A 20,421-nucleotide genomic window follows, 5' to 3' on the forward strand; every position below is an offset into this window, starting at 1 on the left:
CCCAGATTTACTCAATCTGTCACAAAACCCCAAAGCTCCGTTTATGCCACTTCCACCCTTGTCCAGGCTTCACCACACGCACACAGTGGGTTCTCCCACCTAAATCGGTTACAGGGTCTCACCCCATCTAAGCCAGTGCAGAACTGCAGTAATAACATAGGGCTTCTTTGAAGGATGTTCAAGCCCAAGGGCAAGATGCTAACAGAAAATACTCTTTCTTGTTTAAAATCAGTGCCTACATAGGAATGCCAACGTATGGTAAAAGCCACATGTCTTTTTAAGGTGCCAGCAGTAATCCTTTAAATTAAGGACTGGTAGTGAGCCCCATTTCAGTGCCAAATAAGATGACTGAAATGAAAACAGAAACAAAAGCTCCCATGCATTATGGGCAAAGCAGCAAAGTTTCTGAGCAGAAAGAAAAATGCCTCCTTGCTCTCTGCTGGCATTTGAACAGGGCAGTGCACTAACAAACACAGTTGGTGTAACCCAGGGCACACGCTCCAGACCTCTAAGGTGGATTTATTAACCATCTTTAACAACTATCATTTTGTAAAATGGCAAAAAGCACACCTCATTACACTAATGAGATAATGCAGTCTGGAGGATCTTCAGAGAAACCTAACAGAGGTAAGCAAATGAACAATAGCTGGTAAAATTCAGTGTTGATAAATGCAAAGTAATGCACATATAAAAGAATATTCTGATAATATTGATATGTATTGATGATATGATCCGTTATTGATAAACTTCATTGATTTCTAAAATACTGATAAAATCATGAAAACACAGTGTACCATCAATGAAAAAATGTAACAATAATACCTAATAAATGAGTGCCAAATAAATTAAATTGGATACAGTGACACTTTTAAGGTTACTTGTATCTTCTCACCAAGAATAGTGTTCTAGCTGCTATAACCAGAACTGAAAAGATGTGGTGGGGGGAAAAGTTCACATGGAAAATGGAAATTATATAAGGCATAGATAAGCATTCAAATGGAAATCACAAATATTGATAAGGAATAAAATAAATACAAACTCACATGGAAACAAGCATTCAAATAAATCCTGTGAGGATCAGAAAGGAGACTGGACATTCCCACTGTTTCCCATAGTACAAAACAGGCCAACACAACCCCATTTAAAAATGCCAAATTCAAAAGTGGTCAAGAGAATGGTCTTTAAGGAACGAATAACCTGCCTGTGGAAGGGGGGGCACAAGGATGGCATGGGGAAGGGGCGAGGAGTGCTCAAGCCCCAGGGAAGGAGAGCCCAGCCTCACCTCCCCACGGCTGCAGCTGCTGGGGACAGGGGAATGGACGCCCCCCTCACATTAACGACAGGCTGCCTAAAGAGAGGGGTTTAACACATAAAATATTAAACATGGGTTTCCATATATATTTCATGTTTGTATGTTTCCATACATTTAGCATATGAAAGTTAAGTTCTAGAATTACCATCTTTCATTAGTTTTCTTAGCCTTCTCATGCAGCCGGCACTTGTACGTGAAAAAGACAAGGGACCAGGTTCATCTTTGGTTTAATTCAAATCTGGATTTGTTACTGAAGGAGGAGCAGTCATTTAAAATTAATTTTACGCAGGTATTCCTTGCTTAAATGTAGAGGCTGATTTTAATGTATCAGAAATAAGAAAAATGAGAGTGTTTTTTATGAAAAGATATTTCTTGTCCTGAGAGCTTTGACGGTGCTCTGTTACAAAAATAAAGAGTTTAATAAAATGAAACACTGTCTGGAAGAGATCTTCAAATTTCAAGGAAATCCTTGCTAGTCACAGTTAATATTTAGTAAGTATAAAGAGTAAGTATATAATTTTTAGATTTTAATGTACAGTGCTTCAGAAAGATTGACAAAACATTATCTGCAAAGGACTTCATATTAACATAATAATGAAACAGTTTTCAAGCCATTATGGAGACACTGAGGTTTTTATGGTAATGTGTAATATGGCAATAAAAACACGTAAAATGCATAAGCATGAAGAACAAAAATGTTAAAGGTCCCTACTTTGAACAGCTCTTCATTTAAGAGTACAGCTGTGTTTAGGAATTATAGCTACTTGCCTCTGTCTGAACACACATGATCAGGGCATCAGCACCATTTCCCTTCTCTCCTGGAATGACAGCACGAGGTTTGGACAGAAAAGTCTGCAAGACAAGTCTTGTTGCTTTATAGTAAACACAGCTCGGCTGCTACACTGGAATAAGTAAGACAATGTGTTTTGTGCCCAATTGGCAGAAAAGCATGCATGCTTTGTCACTGTGATCACATTTAATCCTGCTATCTGTGTCAAGAACTCAAAATTACCAGTGTGCAGTAATGCCCTTTGTACCTAGGTGGAATATTTGATATCAGGCACCACATAACAGCTGGCAAGAATTAAGCCCAGGTCCTCCTTGGACTCATGTCAGCATACACACAATCTCCCAGCAAAGCATTAAAGCAAGGTAGCATTTTTCTCCTTTCATAACCCCACACCACCTTAAAGGTGTTTGATAAATCATCCTCTCGGTGTGCTTTGCATCTGGCTGACTCAGAGCCACTATTCCACCCTGCTAAGATGCGTCTCCCTATGGGGGTTTTGCTGCTCTCGCTGCCATGCCATGCTCTCCGCTTTCTCCCTCCTGCCTCTGCTGCAGTACTGCTCCTGCTCCCTCTCCTCCCACCTCCCATCAGTTTTCTGCTCACTCTTCTGACTTGCTGCTGTGTTCTCCAGTGCCCTCTAGCCATTACACACGCTGCCAGGTGGGATGAAAGGATGCTGTGCTGTTGCCAAGCTCTGCAGCATGCCACTCATCCCACAGCCAGCAGCAAGCAGATGCTCAGCCATGCTGCACAGGGGCATTCCGGGCAAGCTCACCTCTGAGCATGCAGCCAAGGTGGGCAAGGTTACCCAAGAGCACACAGCCGAGGCAGGCAAGCTCGCCCCACAGCATGCCTTACAGAGCCACTCTGGCAACCCAATGCCATTGGAAGTCACCACTAGGCTTGCACAGTGCTCATCCTCCAGCCACGTGGTGGTGGTGGTTTATCCTCCAGGTTACTAATCATGAGTTAATAAAAATCACAGACTGTTTTTTTCTGGACTGCTTCGATATGAAGTTGCCATAACTCAAGAATTATACAAAACAACAAGCAAAATCGGGCAGCCTGCTACAGAGCAGCAGAAAAATCTGGAGATATGATTTCTCCATTTTAACAGTTTTTCCTCTCAGACACCCAGAAGACATTTTTAAGAGCTGCAGCAGGTTAGTGAACTAGTGAGGCAGCTTACCTCTGCTAACAAAGACTACGGCTCTTCAGACACCATGCATCAAACAGCATGAGCAAACGCCTTCCCATCGTTTCAAATGCAGCTTCTGACACACCAAAGGAACCTCGCAAGGCTCCCCAGGTACCCACACCAACATCCTAGTCATAGCACGGTGGTTAATCACCAGCTCCACCAGCTCTCCCTGAAAGCGGCACACTGCTCTGCATACCCACAGCATTAGTGTTCCAAGATTATTTTTAATTATGTAGCTGGAGTGAGAAAATGTCACTCTCCCAGAGGAAAAACTTGGTCTTTCAAAATAATACAGATGCTGTCACTCTTCGCAAGCTTAGTAGTTCAGAAAAACTATCACTGGGGCAGTGAATTTTTTTATCTTTTTTATTTAACCACTAAGTAAAAATAGACTAAAATACCACTGAAACAAACTGAAATAAGACGGATCAATAGGCAGAAAAATAATGCCATGATCCTCTTATGTCTTGATTAAAATTCTGATGGACAGAACACAAATTTAAAAACATCCTCAGGAAATGAGTTGAGGAAATACAAAAAATGCCAAAAAGATCCAACTATAGCACCAATCGTGAACAGGGAATTTTTCACAAGGTCACCCAAAAGGCAAGTCCTCCTCTGGGATAAACAACCCCAAGAGCTTTGAAGCAGATGTAAAGCAAACACGACATCATCTAATGACAGGAGCAACAACCTGTGCAGAGTAAATTCCACAGACCTCAGCCGCCACCACAGAAAGGTCAGGACCAAAACCAGCTCTACCACACTTGAAACTGCAGTTCTGAAAAAAAAAAAAAAGTGGTAACCAAAGCTAAGGCTGCACTTACTGGGAAGAGAAGGAATAATCTCTCCTCAAAAATCAGTCTTTCATTGTTTATGTTGAACAATGCTGAGTAACTGTATGTTCCACCTCCCCCCCGGCGTCCTCCTGCATTTCTGCCTCACTTGTTCACAAGAACATGCTTTCACTCCAAGGAAAAATGCATAAATATATTACAGGTTACCAAAGCTTTTGAGAATCAAAGGAAGTAAATTTTGTCAAACACACTTATTTCCCCCTCTTCTGCCTTTTGAAGAACACTAATACTTTGCTGTTCCATTAACCATTCTTATACTAGACAGTAGAGATGGTAAAGAAAAAGCATAAGGTACAACCCTGTTCTGGAAAGCTGCAAGAAAATAACCTACTTCAAGAAAATAACAAGACAACAACTATATGTTAAAATATCAACAAACTGCAGAAAGCCTCCAGGCCCAGGAAAATTACTGCAATCCAAGTATACATGTAATGGTGGACAACAGCACAGATCACTGTACCTGGTGAAAGCACAGCTAAACATGCAAGCTAGAGAGAAAAATCACACAAAGTAAATCACGTAGCCTACAAAGTCAGGATGCACTACACTGACTTATCAAAACAGGCTTGAATGAAGAAATGCTTTGACCAACAGAACTGCATCTATTAACATCTATTAACTTCACCAAACAGCAAAAATGCATGAGGTCTGGATAACTCCTGTAAATAGTTTCAGCACTGGGATCTGACAAAATGCTAAAATAAATCCTGATATACAAACTTTTTGATAAAGTTCTCCAATAGAATAAATCCAGATATCAAATACTGCTTTTTAGTATTATTACTGGAGTGATTGCTCTTGTAGTTATGAAGTATGGGCAGGTTTACATGCAAACAAAGCTATTTTACATCTTCACAGTGAAACAGAATCAAGTTCTTCACAATGTAAGGGATAAAGTGAGAATGCAGTAATGATTCTATTTGCAGTAGAGATGCTATGCTACTTACAGTGTTTGTTTTCTGCCGTTCACTTGACTTTAACAAACTAAACTAAATAACTTTGTAAACAAATGCTGAGACTCCAAAAGTTCATCCTCAATGACAAAAGCAGCATCTTGTTGAATGCAGTGTGCGTATAATTCTAATACACCGAGTTCTAATACAATGACCTTGAAAAATTGTAATATGAAAGACACCAAGTTCAGAGTTGTGCAGATCCCATGTTCTGGCTCACAGTACAGTCCTTGTGTATTTTTTATTTTGAGGTACCAAATTTCTCATGCTACCATACTTCAGGAAAAGCAAATAACATAGAAATTTTCATATCTCATAACATTAGTGGATTTACATAGCCTACCAAATCAAGTTATGCTGTGTGAAGTAAAAGCACAGTCTGTTCCATGCACAGAAATTTTTCATATTTTTTTTACTTCTACAAGTATTATTTTTTGAATCACTAGCATATTTAAAACTGTATAGATTAAATAACGATTGACTATTAACAAGCACTTGAAATTCCGTAAGTGATAGTTTTGTTCTATCAAAAGGGACTTGAGTCACATTGAGTGATCATTTACAAAAATACGGTTAGAAATTTTAAGACAGTTGATAATGGTTTTGGTGGTGTCTTTGCTATCCTTAGTCACCAAGGCAACAACCAATTTACAAATAGCCTATGAAAACATACTGTCCTATGCGGAAACAGTGCAAGAGCCCATCTGCATTTAAGTCATGGATTTTGATGAACACTTGTAATAACAAAATAGCTTTATCATGAAACATCTCAAGGTAGCCAGTTTTGATGAAAGATTTATCATATGCCTACTGGCCTAGAAAATGGAAAATTTTTTACAACAACTACTGGGCTTAGAGAATGGTTAGAAGCAGGAGAATTTTCTCCCTATCTGCTTTCAGGCAAAGGACCTGGGTTCCCCAAAGACAAAGTAACAGAAATTATAATGAAAATGTTTAGAAAGGAGTCACACAAAAAATAAATGGGGAAATTTTAAAAAACCAAATGGAAAACCCTGAATATAGATGAAAACAAAATAGTATGACTTTGTAGTAAAGAAGAAATATTTCATTCAGCTGTAAATCCAGCCAAGGTGAGAAAAGGCATGCTGAAAATACTTCTAGAGAAAACGGCTAAGAAAATGCACAGGACAGGACAACATAGTCCAGAGTCCGAAGGAAACACCAGAAAGCAATAAAACACAGGCTTCTTATCTCTCTACATCTGTATTTTTCTTTTCCCATCAAGCAAGTAGAGATGAAGTATTAAATAAGATTTCTGAAAGACCTCTGTGCATGCCATTTGGTGCCGGGGCCAGAGCAATGTCCCCAGCCTGCTTAATTCACCTGTCGGAAGGCAAAGCAGGGGACAGCAGCAGGGCAGCCAACGGGACCTGCTCTAACCACACACAGTGGGCATGGACCACGACTTTGCGTCTAGAAAGAGGACCTCAGTACCGGAACCCAGCACAAGTTCTGCAAAAATCCTATCTTCTCAAATTGGGAAGCTCAACTGGTTTAAGACGTACAAGGATGTCAGGTATGATCTCTTGCCCATTCAGCCAAAGGATGCCTCAGGAGGTATGAACAAACGTGAAGGACAGAAGAATTAGGAACTGGGTGTGAGCTAAGTGAACTGCATATATTCAGTTGAGTGTTGTTCTTAATACATAAATGATCCATTATGAAAAACATACTATACAATCCCACTACATCACCTTAAAAACATTATACAGCCACGTTAAATCAACATTTTCAGTAATGGATCCCTAATCCTATTAGATTGTGCACAGTTCAATAATATTTTGCATTAATGATTCTAATTAAACAAGAGCCCTGCAATCAGAAATAACATCCTCACAACCAAACCTTTTAGAGAACAGCGTGCCATGAGCTGGCTTACCTCTCTAGCAACAGGAGAGACATCAAGGAGAAGACAATGGCAAAAACATTTTTGTTTGTCAGGAAGTTTCCATCTCTCAACAATTCCCTCATCAGAAATTGCACAGTAACCCAGTGCTTTGAGGGAGAAAATGCCGTTAACAACAATATGCCTACACGCTATTTTCAGGCTCAGTGGCTTATCAAACAAGGTGAGGCCTATCAGATTAGGACCAAAAGATTACGAATGCACATTAGCCATTTTTCCAATTTCACTATCATGAAGATAATGAAATTCCTTTATTCCTTCATCCCTCCAACACAGTGGACATGGAAGGTGCCATATCTGAAGTAATGATGAAAATTCATCCTTCAGAAAAATGTAATTTATTAACAACTAAGGTTTTATAAACCACCATATACAGGCCAGCTCAATACTGGAATACACGGAATTAAATTACCAACTAGACAATGGCTGAACCTGGCCTTCACACCTGCAGGATGATGACGCTAAACCCAGAGCTCACTGCAGCAGCCGTGAAACACCAGGCACGCTCTCAGCCATCCCGTACAGCACTGTCTTTTTACACATCTAGCAAAGCTGGACTTACCGCAAGAAATCCGTTAAGAGTGGAATTTTGGATGAGGTTGTTCTAAGCAGGGTTGCAGAATTTTTCTGTTTCTGACTTGTTCTGTCTCATTTTATCTCCAGCACGTATAGAGCTCTGAAGGCCAAATGTGAAACTGCAGACTGAAGTTAAACTTTGCTCCATGAACTGAAAGATTAAATAGTAGATTAACGGTAGATCAAAAGTGAGAACTGGAAAACGTATACCAAGCATCTACAGAAAAACCTTCTGAGTAAGTCTGGGGATGGGGGAAGCAACAGATGCCTTCCTGGTTTAGCCATTTGCAGGGAGACAGATGAAGCACTTCAACACACAGCAGGAAGAATAAATCATTACCAGCTTAAAATATGTAAGCTGTTGTATAGACTTTTCCTATTGTTTATGTCATTTAAAACATGTACAAAATACTCACAAGAAGTTATTCTATCATTTCCTCTGCGCAGCAAAAATATTTTTTTTTCAAACTACAGTCCTTAAGCCAAATCCATTTCAATATTGAAAAATCTTGATAACTAACTACATTACCATTGTCATCCTTTCCATTCCTTTATAAAGGAAGGGAGACATCAAACACTGAAACTTCTGGTACCAGGCCTTCTCCACAAACGGCAGGGTAGGCATGGGGAAAACACTTGCCTTTTTATCACAAATGGCAAAAACTCTGCAAGCCCAAGATGTAACCACTTGTTCCTAGTAAAAAAAATGAACATAGAAGATCTTTCCCTCTAAAGAAATACTTTATTCAAACTACGCATTGCTCCTACGGAATATAATTACACAAGTCTAAAGACAAATCAAATTCATTTTTGCATCTTCTCAAAGTATTACTATTTACCTGGTGTGCATCAAAGTCAAGCACAGCACCAAGTGAATCGATACTGATAATGTAATTATTTGAGAAGATGCGTATTTTAAGTAAAAATACAGTATTGCAAATGCACCACATCCTTTAGATACAATCCATTTAACCGAACTACATGACCAGACCTTCTAAATTTTTTACAACAGATTCCGATCTATAGCTCATCGACAATCAAGTATCAGATTTTTTTAAGTAGAAACAAGATATCCCATCCTCAGTTAACTTATTTTTAATAAGCTCCTTTCTTTGATTCATCCCTCAGAGATCCAGGAAAAGAAGAATACAGAGACTATGTAAAAGGCTGTGTGTTCAGCTTTAAAAGGAGAATCTCAGATAACCAAAGAAAATATCCAGATATTTGTTATACTACTACTTGTAAAATACCATACACCCACAGAGCAGAAAAAAAACTCCAGCAGTACTAACTGTTTAAGTAAGAAATACTGTCATGCTAACAACATATTGTATACAAAACTTTGCATTCCAAGGGGTTACAGAAAGTACTTTGCTAACTACTGGCATGATTCCACAACACTCACATTTTATTTACTCAACCAGATGTTCACACACAGATACAATGAGTTGTATATTAATACATTTTCTCTACCTGACACAAGGATTGCAGAGCTGAGCTGGATTGAAGGCAGTTCACACCAAACCCTGAAGGATAAGGGAGACCAACACGATCAGGTATGTGTTTCAGCAACACACAACATACGCATTTTCTGCTGGTTTGTAACCACAATTTCTGTAGAAAAACGCAATTTGGGGACTTATACTTCAGTTAAATACCAGCATAGTTTTGCTCTTACAAAACTCTCCTGGGATTCTTTACTTAGCACCAACGGTAAGCACCTCTGCTTTCACACACAGTATTTCCTGGAGACGTTTACTGGCTCTGCCAAGTGAATCCAATGAATCACCGACACAATATATTATTTGAAACTCTGGGGGACAGAGCAATGCAGTATTGATGAAAACCTGTTATTTCCTGGAATCAACTATCAGATTAAGTTTTTATAAAATACCACTATTAGAAGTATGAATAACCATCCAACTGAAACAATATTCAAAGATATTATTACCACGAACAGTTGGATCCAATAATTATTCTAGACGTATCTTAGAGAGTGCAAACAGAAACATATGCATTAGGAAGCCTGACTAACAATAAGAAGTTCAAAACAAAAATTCTGTTCAACTGCAGCAATATTTCATTGCAAGCATTAGAGCCCTAATTATAGCTTCAAAGGCTTGCTGCTGTTAAAAAGGAATTAGTAGTATTGTCAGAAAACCATTAATTACTGTGTATGTCTAGTAGCTTCCTAAATGACTTATAAATTAGTACGTATTTTTAATCATACTGTGAAAACTGTCACTATTGACTGAAACAGATAAGTTACAAAAGACATCTTCTTCAAACTGTATTTATTATATACAATGTCTTAAGACATGCGAGACAGAGGTAAGAGTAAGAAAAACGCAATCAGTAAGGGAGCATCTACCATAATATAATAAAAAGATTTCCCAACTTCAATTCCTTTTCGCAGTTCAGAAAGCTAGGCATTCTCCCTTGGCAAATAAATTACTCGCAAGGAATGAGACACTGGATAATAGCTGAGGGTCCCCAGCTTTGTTAAAAATTACTCGTTCTTCCCACTTAAAATAGGAAATGTTTGCTTAATGTCTAGAGCACTTTCTAATGTAATTGGGGTGATGCAGTTTTTAATTGGGTTCATGAAATACAGTCAATTGATGGAATTCATCACCGATGCCACATTACCCAGAAGGAAAGAAAGGGGAAAACAACACTAAAAACCCTGTAAAAAAAAAAAAAAAAAGCAGTGGATCTTCATCTTTTGCAACTAAACCTTACGTCTTTAAAGCTGGACTTAGGACCCAGGAACTTTTTCTCACTTAAGTCAATAAAGCTGCTGCCAAGAATGAACACCCAATGCAAAAGAAAACAACCAAGCATAGCTCCAACAAAATAGACTGTGTTCCTTACTAGAGTAAGTTAAGAACATCAGGATGTTCCTTACTAGAGTAAGTTGAGAACATAAGGAAAGATCAAACAGACTTCTGCAAGTGTGCATTATTCTAAGGCTGTTATCACACGCATCACAGAAAAGTCTCAAACTGAGACAGCAGCAGTAAAGTATTCATCTTTTTTTCTTTAATCTTCTCTGTCAGTGGTTTACAATCACGAAAAACTATGGATTTTTCGTAACATTTTTTTAATGTCCTAAGTCTTCTTTTGGTTTTTTTTAGCAGCTCCTATAGTGCTTTTACAACTACTTTTTAAGGTCTTCATGACCTTAAAATTATGTAATTAAGATCTTTAATGAGATCTTACGGAGACAAACCCCCCTTTCATTTTCATCTGTTTCTATCTGGTGTCTGAGGTCTCAGCAAACTCTAAATTCAGGCAGACAGATGAGGTCCACAGATCAAAACCTACAATATCCAGGGCAAATAACTGCAGCGGGAAAAACTTCCAGCTCTGTGACTACTGCCCGTAGACAACAGATCGACTACACACCCTGCAAGCGCCCGCAGCCAGCCCCTGCCGGGTAACTCGCCGAACGCCAACCCCGCGCAGCTCCGCGCTCAGAGCGTACCCCGGGGGGCAGTGCCACCGCACACCGGGCAGCTCTGCCCAGCAGGGCTTCAGCCAACAACCGCACCACCATTAGGACTCCGTTCCTTAATTAATTACCAAACCAGCAACCTTAACTCACCCTACGCCTGCCGCTATTGGCACGGCGCCGTAACCCCAGCCTAGAGCGAGGCGGCACACCGCCCCCCGGGCCCGCCGCGGAGCCCAGCCCGCCGCAGGCCGAGGCACAACGCGCTGCCCGCAGCACCGAGCGCCCCGAACCGCGCGACCGGGCGCTGTTACGAGTGAACGGGGGCAGGAGAAGGGCGCAGAGCAGCAGCGAGCGCGGGCAGGGCGGCGAGGGCAGGCCTCCCTCCGGCCCCGCGCTCGCGCCAGGCGTCCCCTCACCGGCGAGCCGCGGCCCCGCGCCGCCGCCGCCGCCAGCCTCCCGCCCGCTCCGCAGCCGGCCCGCCCCCGGCCGCCGGGCCCGCCCCGGACCCCGGCGCGGCGCTTCCTTTCCGGCTGGGGCGGCGCCGGCGCGGAGCACGGCCATGCCGGCGGCGGGCAGCGAGCGGAGCGCGGCGCGGCGGGAGGCCACGGCGCGGCGGCTGGCGCGGTTCGCGGCGCTCAGAGGTGGGGCGGCGCGGGCGGGGGGCAGCCCTGGCGGCGGGCGGCAGGGGCCGAGCGGCAGGGGCCGAGCGGCAGGGGCCGAGCGGCAGGGGCCGAGCGGCAGGGGCCGAGCGGCAGGGGCCTGACCGGGGGCTGCCGCTGTGCCCGCAGGGAAGGCCGCCCGCCCCGGCGACTTCTGGGACGTCGTGGCGGTGACGGCGGCCGACGCGGAGCAGGCGCTGGCATACCGGCAGCAGCTGGCGCAGAAGCTGGGCAGGAGGGAGCTGCCGCGGGGCGTTCGCTACCACGTCTTCGCGGACCCACCTGGACCCAAGATCGGTGGGCACACGTCCGCGGGGGGCGCGGGGCCGGGCGCAGCCGGCTGGGGCGCCGCCAGTGCGGCGGGGCCGGCCCCGCGCTGCTCGCCGCGGCGCTAGTTCCCGGCCGGGCCGAGGCGGGCCGTGAGCCCCAAGGCGCGGCCGTGGCCTGAGGCGGTGACCAAGGGCAGGTGTAGGCCGTGGGACCCGGTGTGCCGTTTGGGCTGAGCTGCAGCAGCGTGCGCTGGCTGCTCGGCAGCTTCGCCTAAGTCCGTTGTGGCCGTCGCCCTTCCCACTGTAGCATCTGATGCTCGGTCGTGGTGCCTGTGAATGCACGCTCAGCAGAGCCATGTCGTGTGTGTCCTGTGCAATGCAGGTTAACACCAACTCCTGTTTCTTCATAAATCCATACTGCTTACCTTAACCTCATCGTTTAACCAGTTTCAACATGTTCTAATATGTGGCCCGATGCACAACAAAAACCTATTAGAAAGCAGCCAGACAGTCCTGAATACCATCCTGTAATTCTCAATTCCTGTTCGCTTGGATGTAGAAAGTGACTAATCTCAGCAGTCTATCTGCAGCATAGCATAATAAGCAGAGATTAACTTTCAGAAATCTAGCAATTTTAAGTTGTAGGAGCACATAAAAGTATCCCAAATCACTTCCTCGTATCCCAAGCCCTTTTTCTCAGTTCCGTGTTGTAAATACCAAAACTGCTTTTGAACACTTGCTTCAAGTCATTAGTGAACTTTTGTGTAACTGTCTGTCATCATCTTTGCATGATTTTCTCAGCAGTGATACAGTAGAAGGATTTTTGTCAGAACTGGTTTAGGACATTTCAGATAGGTATCTGTGCCTCCATTGGCACTTGGGTTGTTTAAAAGATCATCTGCAGTCATAAGGGCTTTTTAAAAATAAATTGCAACGTATTTTCTGCAGCAGAAGGTGGCATTTAAAAAATGTTTCCAGATGCCCCTGCCACAGCACCAGATCCCACTGTGCTTCACATGGCAGTGCAGATGTTACTGGTGCCCTTTTCAGCAGATACTAAAATATTTTTTCTTTAGGAAATGGTGGATCGACACTTCATGTTCTTCGGTGCTTGGAAGATCTGTATGGTGATAAATGGACTTCTTTTCTTGTGCTGCTGATTCATTCTGGTGAATTCTATTTTACATTCCGTGTTCTAAGATTGTATGCTTCTGGTTTGGAGTTTGGTTTTTTTTCCTAAAAATAATATGGCAGAGGAGTCAAGAGATCTGAAATACAGTTCCCTCAGTAAAGTAATCCCAAATGTGTCTGATCTGACCATTTGAGTTTAGACTGATACTTAGGAGATACCCCTGTCACTTAAGCATTTCTCCCCAACACTTCAGTTGTTCAAACAGTGGAGAAAGGAGTGTAATTCAGAGTATCCGAATTAAGCTTCTGCCTTGAAATACCCATTTAGGAACCATGTCCCTCTCTGCAGGGGACCTAGTGAGCGTCAGAACTGCAGGCAGACCAAATACTTGCCTTCTTACCCCGTCAGTCAGAACACTTCCAAAAGGGGCATCACTTTTGGCAGAGGAGGAAGAAACCTGGCAATAACAAGTCATCTGACCAAACCACTGCTTGACTCAGCTCTGACTTAAAATTCCCAGCAGGGGTGTGGGGCTCCTCCTTTTTTTCAAGCAAAAAGCAAGCGTTGTTTCCTTTCTTCACCTTAGTTATAGCAAGTGGTCTATGTTCCAGCTCTGCAGCAAACTAAGGGTAATGCAATCAACCATCATTTTAATACAAGCTATTTAAGGCATACCAAATTTTGGCCATAAGGTGAGATCTGTTTTGGGAAATGTTTGAAGAGGAATCATTGATGATTATCTTACATTTGTCATTTTCTGAGGAATATCTAGTATATGACCAAGCAGGAGGGGTAGGGGACAATACCGTTGTGTGTATAAAAAATGGCTGTGTAGCTTTAGTTTTTGCTCGATTATGTACAGTGTCTCTGTGTAATTAAAAATGTGTTTTTCTTCAAGGGGGTTACAGTCAACGTTTACCTAATGCGAGTGCCCTGGGAAAGATTTTCACAGCTTTGCCTTTTGGCGATCCCATTTACCAGATGTTGGAACTGAAGCTCGCCATGTACATTGACTTTCCCAGTCACATGAAACCAGGAATTCTCATCACATGTTCGGATGACATAGAACTTTACAGCACAGAAGTTACAGAAACCATCACATTCGATAAACCTGGATTTACCGCATTAGCTCACCCTTCAGATTTGACAGTTGGGACCACTCACGGAGTGTTTGTTTTAGATCCGTCCAGTTTTTCAGGCAAAGGAGGACTTGAATATGCGTCTTGCCATCATTTTCTGCACAAGCCTGATGTTGAGACAATGCGCCAGTGTGGCGCAGTATGCATGAGAAGGAGTTCTTCTCGGCTAAGTACCTCTGGAGACCACAACGACTCAGAAACAGACTTGGAGTGTGTGTATACAGACAGTATATTTTACATGGATCATAACACTGCAAAACAATTACTGACATTTTATAAGCAGACAGGTACTCTTTGCTGTGAAATAGATGCATATGGTGACTTCCTCCAGGCCCTGGGACCTGGAGCCACTGAAGATTACACAAAAAATACAAGTAACGTCACAAGAGAGGAATCCCAGTTAGTTGAAGTCCGGCAGAAGCTATACTCTCTCCTGCGGGGAACTATGCTTAATGTTATAGTCTTAAACAACTCTAAGTTCTACCACATTGGAACTACTCAGGAATATTTGTTTCATTTTACATCTGATAGCAAACTGAACTTTGAGCTTGGCTTACTGCCTGTGGCTTTTAGCATCTTTTCTAACAAAGCTGAGACCCTGGATCAATCAGCAAGTATCATTCAAAGTGTACTTGAGCCTGGATGTTTTATAGGACCTGGATCCATTATTGAATACTCTAGAATTGGACCTGAAGTCTCAGTAGGGAAGAGGTGCATTATTAGTGGATCATACATAAATTTTAAAGTAGACATACCTTCAGACTGTTTACTGAGTTCATTAAGTATAAAAATCAAGGGTCAAATAAAGTATGTAAGTATGGTGTTTAGTGTCAAAGACGATTTGAAAAAGAGTGTACAACTTCTGTCAGATATAAGTTCACTGAAGTTTTTGGGGGTCAGCTTACTAGAATGCTTGGACCTCTGGGGTATAAAGGTTTCGGACCAGCTCTTCTCCAGTGAGAACACACGCTTAGGTTTGTGGACTGCTAGGATTTTTCCTGTTTGTTCTACTTTAAGTGAATCGGTTAGAACGTCATTAAAAATGTTAAATTCTGTGAAGCGCATGTCAGCTTTTAAATTGAATAGCTTCAGCCTTTTATCTGTTGAAGAAATGCTCACCTACAAAGATGTAGAAGGCATGTTGAAATTCAGGAAGCAAATTTATGATGAAATCTATCTACAAAGACAAAAAGAGAAGTCTGATTTGTAGAATGAACAGTACATGAACAAATTTCCTAGTTGCATTTGTGGATGATTGATTACTTCCCAGCTTGTAAAACTCGTAAGAAAAAAGTACACAGATCTTTTCTCTGATTTCTTTGAAGTAGAAATAATGGCATTGCATTAATGACATTGCTGTAGCATCACATTCATAATGCAGCAAATGCATCTTTTGATGAAAGAAGTAATGAAATACTTCAAATGTCTGAAAACACTAATTGGTGACTTTTCTTGGGGTACATGTTACTATGTTTTGTAGTCTTTGTCAGTAAAAATATGATACAGAATAAATGAATTAAGAGACTTGACTGAAAACTGCTTTAAAAGTTTTTCAAAGTAGAATATTAGCTCCAGCAACATGGAGTGATATAGCAATAACATGTTTCTCTCGTCATGCAGCCTTTTTGCAGTAGTGTTTCAAATGGGTAGAGAGAAATCTATTAAAAGTACTTTTTTAATCAAGACATCCTGTCTTAAGCATTAATCATTTTGTTTCTCTTGTTTTGGGGAGGTTTTGTTGTTTTGTAATTTTTTTATACTTTCTTGTTTTTCATCAGAGGAGAAAGATTTGCATGAGAGATCATTCTTTCCCTGGTGACTAAGAAGTAATATGGGGGTCAAAACCTGGCATCGAGGCATACTGATAGGTTGGGGGTTTTTACTGTTTGGAAGCTGGTAGTTTGATTGGGCAGCTACCAACTTTTTGTTGCCCACAGATGGGCTGATATGTGCCACATGACAACCTGTTTCTTATTCCTCCTCTAAACTGAACCATTGGAATCCTTGGGTGATGTTTAATCATCCTGCAGACCAGTGGAGTAGACAACAGAGAGGTTAACTATTGTGAGTGGTTCCACGATGCAAATCTTCAGAGAAACACACCCGATCTGTTCCGTCTTCTCCACCCTTTACTAATGAAGTCCTTTTGTTTCTAGTTTAGGTGCCAAAGATCCAGCTCCAAATAGATAAGTACACTTTTTATACTTTCTGTTCTGGTCTGATCAAAAAGGACAGTGCCTTTTTTCATGTGTGCAACTTTAAATCTACTTTTCTTCTTTAAATCTTTTTCTACTTTAAATCTACTGTTCCCTCTTCCCCACTCCCCTTTTTTAAAGCCATAGGAGGTGTCACAGTGGGCGATGCCAGTGCTGCGTTTAGCCCCATGTGCTGTCTTTGGCTGTGGTACCGCAGAGCTGTGCAGGGAATGCATGCAAGCCTATCTGATTCTGTGATCCCCTGTGCTTCCAACAACTCATTACACAATTAGTATATATTTCAGTGCTATAAGGTGGAAAAAAGCTTGCTCACACTAAACTTATAGGCAGATACATCAAATCATTTGTAATTTTGCTTCTACAATGACTGGATTTTTAATTTTTCCATTTCATGCTATTTTTAAGAATGTGCTGTGTATTATATCGGTGCAATTTGACCACAAATGCAGTGCATCTTTTCCTCTTGCATTTATCTATAGGTTTTCATGTTTTATTTAATGTTGCATTGTAACAGTGTTACATCCCTACTGACTGAATTCCCTAATGGCATTGTTCTTATGCCACCCACAAGGTAGTAGAATTATAGAACATTTAGGCTGGAAAAGACCTTTTAAGATCACAGAGTCCAACCATTAACCCAACACTGCCAGGGCCATCACTAAACCATGTCCCTATGCACCACAGTGTAATATCTCCTGAATATGACTCAAGCTGGTTTAACCTTCACCAAGTTTCTTCCTCATTGATAAAGAAACCTTTCAAGAGACATAGTATTGTTCCTGAGGATCTCTTCTGAGCAAGAAGAAATACAAAGGAGGCTGGGAATTGCTGAGGTTGACTTTGAAGGAATAAGGACAATTTCTGAGCAAATAAGAGGTTTTAAAAGTCAGCCATAGATTTGAGAACACTAAGGTCCCAGACAAACACATAACATCACAAAGTAAGAATAGTCATAGAACATGGAGCATGAAAATTGTGGTTTGTATATCATCCTGTTTGTGCGATTCATTTGTTACTGAAATCTCGGAATGAAAAACTTACCGACACCAATGTGATGTAGATAAGCAGACACTTCTTTATTGACGGCCGGGTGCGTGAGTGAGTCCTCTCACAATCAACGCACACCAAGTTTCAAAATCAGACACCTCATATAGAACTTGTTCATACATATTCATTAAGTATTCATGCATAAACATAGCATTTCCCAAAAATCATTAACATACTCTCACTTTGTATGTTAATCAGCTTATCAGTCCTTCGCGTCTGCGCAAACCCTTCCAAGAATTGTGGGCAGGGGTCTGCGGGACACGGGCAGGGGTCTTTGGGAGGAAGGCTGTAGGTCTTCCTCATGGTGTACTTTTCACCTTTTGCCTGGTATGTGATGGTCTTGCAAGTCTGCAGTGTTCTTATCGGTCTGAGGTATTTTATGTCCTTGTTGACCATCTGTTTCTTCTGCTTGTTTCTTTTAATTGCTTCCTCTAGATAACTTATAAGCAGGCCCCTTGTTAGAGAAAGAAAAAGAAACAGACTCCTTCTTTGATCAGTTATTTCATTAATTATTTCTTTCAGACTATGGTTACATGACCTAATTACTATACCTACATTCTTTGAGTAAATATAAGTTCTTAGCCTTGGTACAGGGCTGTACAGAGGATTTCATAGCAGCTTTTGTTGTGCAACTACTAGTTTCATTAGAATATATTTCTTATTCCTCTATATTTCTATTAAAATGATTTTAGCAAATCTGTAACATTTCCCCCCTTTGAAAGTGTTGAAAATCATTATTTCAATACTTTCACATGATTCACATAGCAGTTGTTTCAGCATATTTTGGTGGTGAACTATATCTTGGTGCAATGGTTGGTACTTTTCTTATGATCATGCGATTGACTGCAATTCTATTGATACATTAGCATGATCATCAGAAAGACAATCAGTAACAGAAACAAAGTTTTGATTATGGATTGTATCCAGGAGCTTAGATTCCATCCCAATTTGTTAAAAATTTTCCCCAGCCAATCTTCTGACATATTTTCTTGAATTGATTCTGTTTCCTTTTCAATTTTACCTAATAGGTCCAGATCATGTTCCACATCTTGAGTTACATTTGTGTATGTAACTCAATGTGAATGCAGCAGTGGTCCTTCCCACTTTTCTTCCAAAGGTTTTCCTGAAAAAGTCTTTATATACACATAGTTACCAGGTTTGAAGGAGTGGACAGCTCGATTCAACCCTCTGGCCCTTGTTCCCAATACTTGTTTAATTGTCGCTAAGAATCAAGAGCCAGGAGGTGGGCATTTAAATTTTCATGCCCCTTCAAGGCTGGGTCCAATTTGTGGCTGCACATGCATTTTTCATTGTGCAGTTTTGGTCAGGGTGTTAGCCTGAACCTCGACCAGGAGGGTCACGGACCAATTTGTTTGTCTCGCCACAAAGAATCTTTACCATTTGAAAAGATGGGAGCCAGAGATGACACACTCTGCACGGTTTTGATGTTCAGCCTTTGCATTATCGTGAATACAGTAACCATCAGTATGTGTTTCTGCGAGTGCTTTTGGTCACGCCGGTATAAAAGAGTGTGATCGCCTCCTTGCAATCCGCCCCTAATAGTGGAACTCGTGGGATATCAAAGGAGAGTGCAAGAGACTGTTCTATAAACAAAAGGAAAATGTTGATCTCCAGCAAAGTTACCATGTGACTTGTTTCTGTTCATCTTCGTCACTTTGTGAAGAGAAATACCAAGGACCAGGCACGGACTATCATGGAGGGAACAGATGGAGTTACCACCCCAACATTATGCAGGACTGTGCTGGATTCACGAGTGAAGAAGTCTGTTTTCATGTTCCATGAGGCTTTGCTGGACTGTTATTCTGTTATTCAATTTCTAGTTCATGTTTGTTACTAAATTGTTATTTGTTGTTTACTGGTTGTCAAATGGTTCATTGAAGTTACTTTGCATCAAACACACAGTTTTCAAAATAAATCCAAAGGGTTGGGTAATACATAAAATAATAACCTACAAAAACAAAACCTAAAAACAACACTTATAGCTATATGTTTCACTTAAGTAATAATAAAAATATTATTTAAATGAACTATAAACACTATAGTTTCTTAACACATTCCTCCCTCTTTTTTTTTTTTTTTTTTTTTACATGCATCTCTATCATGGCTAGATTATAGGGATTTCGCATGCGCAGTCTTTCCAGATTTTTCCAACACATTCTGTGGGGCTTTAAAATTGCACATGCGCGTGTTCAAAGGCATACACAGATCATTCGTGTGATAAAAAATGGCTACTGTGTGTCCAGATGAAGTCCCAGACCCATCTCCCAAGCTTATCACTCCGGTAAGTCTGTTAATGGTAACATTTATGGCACTATGGTCAAACAATAGGTCCCTGTTTTCAATGTAATGTTTTCTCACCACCAGACCGCCGTGTCACCTGCCAGGGAAGAAGGGTCTAGAGTGCACATTTCCCCCTCCAAACATTCTGTAAGGTGAGTGTTCTCAAAACGTTTAACCTATATGGTTCATTAGAAAGGGGATCAAAACTTTTTTTTTTCTTCCTGTTGCTGTTTAGGCAGAGGGTACGTTTTTCTGTTGTCACACGTCAAGAACATATGGCGGAGGTGGAAAAGTATAAAAGGCATTACCATATCCTCGTCTATGCATTCCTGGCGGTTGTTTTTGCTGCTATTTTATTTTTATTCTTACTCAGCCTAAATTGTTATCTGAATTGTTAAGAGTCTATAATTCCCAAATTCTTGTTGGCTATTAAATTGTTATTGTGTGTACATTTCTGCGTACTACTCGAATTTGTTTAATGCCATCGGGTGAAACCATAGTAGCAAATTACATGTTACTTATAACGTGTTGAATTAATCTTATAAAACGTGGAACAGCACATGGCAAAAAACAGTAAGGTGGCTA

At 41.3% G+C, this 20,421-nt stretch overlaps 2 protein-coding genes across 25 annotated transcripts in view; one reads left to right on the forward strand and one right to left on the reverse strand.

Moving 5' to 3' along the window:
• The window catches only part of LOC114014115 (uncharacterized), a 92,304-nt gene extending 80,806 nt beyond the window's left edge, over nt 1-11,498 (reverse strand). For 3 of the 24 annotated variants that reach the window (XR_008748963.1, XR_008748954.1, XR_008748957.1), the window contains exon 1: nt 7,603-8,104. The gene's annotated coding sequence lies outside the window, so the exon portion shown is untranslated. Of the gene's footprint in view, nt 1-7,602; nt 8,113-11,213 lie in introns of those variants that run through there. The other 21 variants (XR_008748955.1, XR_003557516.2, XM_055815008.1 and 18 more) reach the window with 14 other exon arrangements.
• Nucleotides 11,499-11,555: 57 nt separating this feature from the next.
• On the forward strand, nt 11,556-15,957 carry FPGT (fucose-1-phosphate guanylyltransferase). Its single transcript, XM_055815004.1, has 4 exons — nt 11,556-11,714; nt 11,862-12,029; nt 13,078-13,170; nt 14,032-15,957. Exons 1-4 carry the CDS (start codon nt 11,633-11,635, stop codon nt 15,480-15,482), a joined length of 1,794 nt encoding a protein of 597 aa, XP_055670979.1. The 5' UTR covers nt 11,556-11,632; the 3' UTR covers nt 15,483-15,957.
• The last annotated feature ends 4,464 nt before the right edge of the window (nt 15,958-20,421 follow it).

The sequence above is a fragment of the Falco peregrinus genome, chromosome 10, assembly GCF_023634155.1.
Source record: "Falco peregrinus isolate bFalPer1 chromosome 10, bFalPer1.pri, whole genome shotgun sequence".
NCBI lineage: Eukaryota > Metazoa > Chordata > Aves > Falconiformes > Falconidae > Falco > Falco peregrinus.

Coding starts and splice junctions, on each gene's coding strand:
- FPGT (XM_055815004.1), top strand. CDS start 11,633: ATGCCGGCGGCGGGCAGCGAGCGGAGCGCGGCGCGGCGGGAGGCCACG. Junction 12,030..13,077: donor CCCACCTGGACCCAAGATCG/GTGGGCACACGT, acceptor TTTTTTCTTTAG/GAAATGGTGGATCGACACTT. Junction 13,171..14,031: donor TGTGCTGCTGATTCATTCTG/GTGAATTCTATT, acceptor TTTTTCTTCAAG/GGGGTTACAGTCAACGTTTA.